The sequence below is a fragment of the Astyanax mexicanus genome, chromosome 24 (assembly GCF_023375975.1).
Source record: "Astyanax mexicanus isolate ESR-SI-001 chromosome 24, AstMex3_surface, whole genome shotgun sequence".
Taxonomy (NCBI): Eukaryota; Metazoa; Chordata; class Actinopteri; order Characiformes; family Acestrorhamphidae; genus Astyanax; species Astyanax mexicanus.
The window spans coordinates 12,493,046-12,495,511 of NC_064431.1; the positions used below are offsets into that span (position 1 = coordinate 12,493,046).

Here is a 2,466-nt window from a genome sequence, read left to right on the forward strand (position 1 = left end):
CTGGAATTGTTACAGCAAGAAGGAGCTGGAAGAAATCAAAAACAGCGATTGGGGGTTACGGGGGGGGGGGGGTTGTGTCGTACTGTTCGTGTCTGTATTAGGAAATGTTGCGCTTCGTTTGTATGATAATTTACTCAAATATATGTTTATAAGTTTTCTATATTATATTTTAATCATTATATTCTTTACTTTAAGTTTTCATGTCTGATTTTTTGTAGTTCTATACCAGTGCACCCCTACAAAATCTACAGCACTTGCAGCGTCCCAGCTGTATATAAAGCGTGGTGCAGGCGGCTGAAGGGAGGAGTTGGTAGCTTGCTGTCACTGTGTTTGTGAGCTAACAGCGCTGAGTAGTTTGTACATTGCGTTAAAGGGAAGAGTAACAAACTACAAGCACATTTCTCATATTTTAATCTTCACAAGTGCTGAAACGTGCCAATTATTCTGCCAGAGACGACGGAAAAAGGCGAGAAAGACTGCAAAAAAGAGGGGGCGTGACTACTTGTCAGCTAGCGGCTCCAAGCTGCTCACACTGGAGGCACGGCGCCAGGCTATGTGCTGTCTAAAGCCAGCCACCAAGAAAAAAACAGAGAAGATAGTAAAAAGGTAGAAGATTCCTGGAGTAGTCGTGGAGAACGACGTAAAGGAAACGAGCTATAGCACTGCTGCAGAAGCTACCTACGTACCTACCACACCTCCTTAAAGGGCTCTGCCAGCTTGATCTAGTTTGATATCTTCAAAAACCAGCGAGGCTTAGAAGATCATCAGCTAGTTATGTGAGCACTGAGGTGTTTGGGTTGGTGTTGGCACGAGCTAAGGTAAAGAAAGTAGTTGGTTCTAATGTTGTGGGAAGACAGAATGTGTGGGAAGGGCGTTATGATGGTGGGCCACTGGACGGAGACCTGCACTGAGAGTCACAGCAGTAGTAATGGAGGAGGAGGCAGCAGCAGGTTCTCAATCAAAGGCAAAGAAGGCGTCAAGGAGGAGGCTAAGAGATCCGAGAGCCACGTAGAGGAACAACGCAAGTGGCACAAGTGTGCCAAGAGCCATGTTGGTGGGCATCAACAGCATCGCTTCAGGCGAAGAGGGCACTATAACTACCAACAGCAACACAACCACCGAAGAGTCCAGTCCAGGCACAGACACCGCCTCTCCAGCATGTCCCTACGCCCTGCCAACGTCAAAGGCAACCGTGCGCCTGGCATGAGGGCCCCAAGGAACACCAACCAGTTCCTCATGCACGAGAAGTACCAGCTCATGCACATGCGCTCCGACTCAGTGGGCACGGACAGTGGCTCAGACTGCGAGCTGGACTGCTTCACAGATATGGACGCCTACCTGGGCGTTCTGGAGAACGCTAGAGGCGCCCTCATGGACAGCCCCGACTTCCCCTCGCCCCCCACAGCCCGATTCACCGCACGGCCTGGCACCGCCAGCCTGGGAGTCGAGTGCCGGGGCATCGCCATCTTCAGCTTCGCTCAAGCGGACCAAGAGGAGAGCATGCAGTACTTCCCCTCCGAGGACGACGTCCTGCAGAGCGAGGACTTCATGAGGAAGGACTTTAACGCCTTCTGTGCGGCGGTGGAACCCTGTTTATAGAGTTCCAAGGTAATAAATACGTATATGTATATGTGACATCCGGACCCATAAGTTATTATTGATAAACTTACATTGTTGTAAGCCATTTTTTTGTGCAGCTGTCATACGTATGTCACGGTTTAAATAAGATGTCTATTCCCTGTTTTATTATTCTGTTTGTTTTTCTAAGTGAGGCTCGTGGTTTTTCGGACTGCGTGAGCCAATTCTTTTGGAGCTTTGTGCTTTTTAAACTTTCACGATTCAAGAATGACATTCAATTAAACAATGCATTGATTTCACAAGGTGTGTGTTTACTTTCTATGAAAACGTGTGTGTGTGTGTGTGTGTGTGTGTGTGTGTGTGTGTGTGTGTGTGTGTGTGTGTGTGTGTGTGTGTGTGTGTGTGTGTGTGTGTGTGTGTGTGAGAGAGAAAAAAGTAAAGTTATTTTGATAATCTGTTTCTAAAATATATATTTAAATATATTGCTTAATATTTGCGTATTAATCTGTAAGTAAATTGTAAACTTTTTTTATATCAGTATAACGAATTTTAAACGTGTGTTTATACTACCCAATGGAAGCTCGCATGACGTGTAATGTCACAAAAGAAAAAAAAAAAGTTATCTTAAAAAATGCGTAATCTTGTTTTAAGGTCTATTACACAGCATTGTCTCACTATAAGAGGTATTTATAGTAGGGTATACGTATAAGTAATTCTAGAATAGAAAAGTTAAGATGTTTTACGTGCAAGACTAACTAACTGACACAAACATAAATAACTACATTTATGCTAAGCCAGCTAACGTTCAATTATTGAAAAGTATTTTAAAGTAATGAATGTTAAGTCAAACTATTCACTCCCCGTAATCATTGCAAAGAATGCTCCCAA

General features: G+C 44.4%; 1 protein-coding gene across 1 annotated transcript; it reads left to right on the top strand.

Moving 5' to 3' along the window:
• Positions 1-285: 285 nt before the first annotated feature.
• Positions 286-1,880, top strand: wu:fb55g09 (uncharacterized). The gene has a single exon (XM_007229598.4). It carries the CDS (start codon positions 841-843, stop codon positions 1,597-1,599), a length of 759 nt encoding a protein of 252 aa, XP_007229660.1. The 5' UTR covers positions 286-840; the 3' UTR covers positions 1,600-1,880.
• Positions 1,881-2,466: the final 586 nt, after the last annotated feature.

Excerpts from the sequence above, each read along its gene's own strand:
- wu:fb55g09 (XM_007229598.4), top strand. The coding sequence starts at position 841 with ATGTTGTGGGAAGACAGAATGTGTGGGAAGGGCGTTATGATGGTGGGC.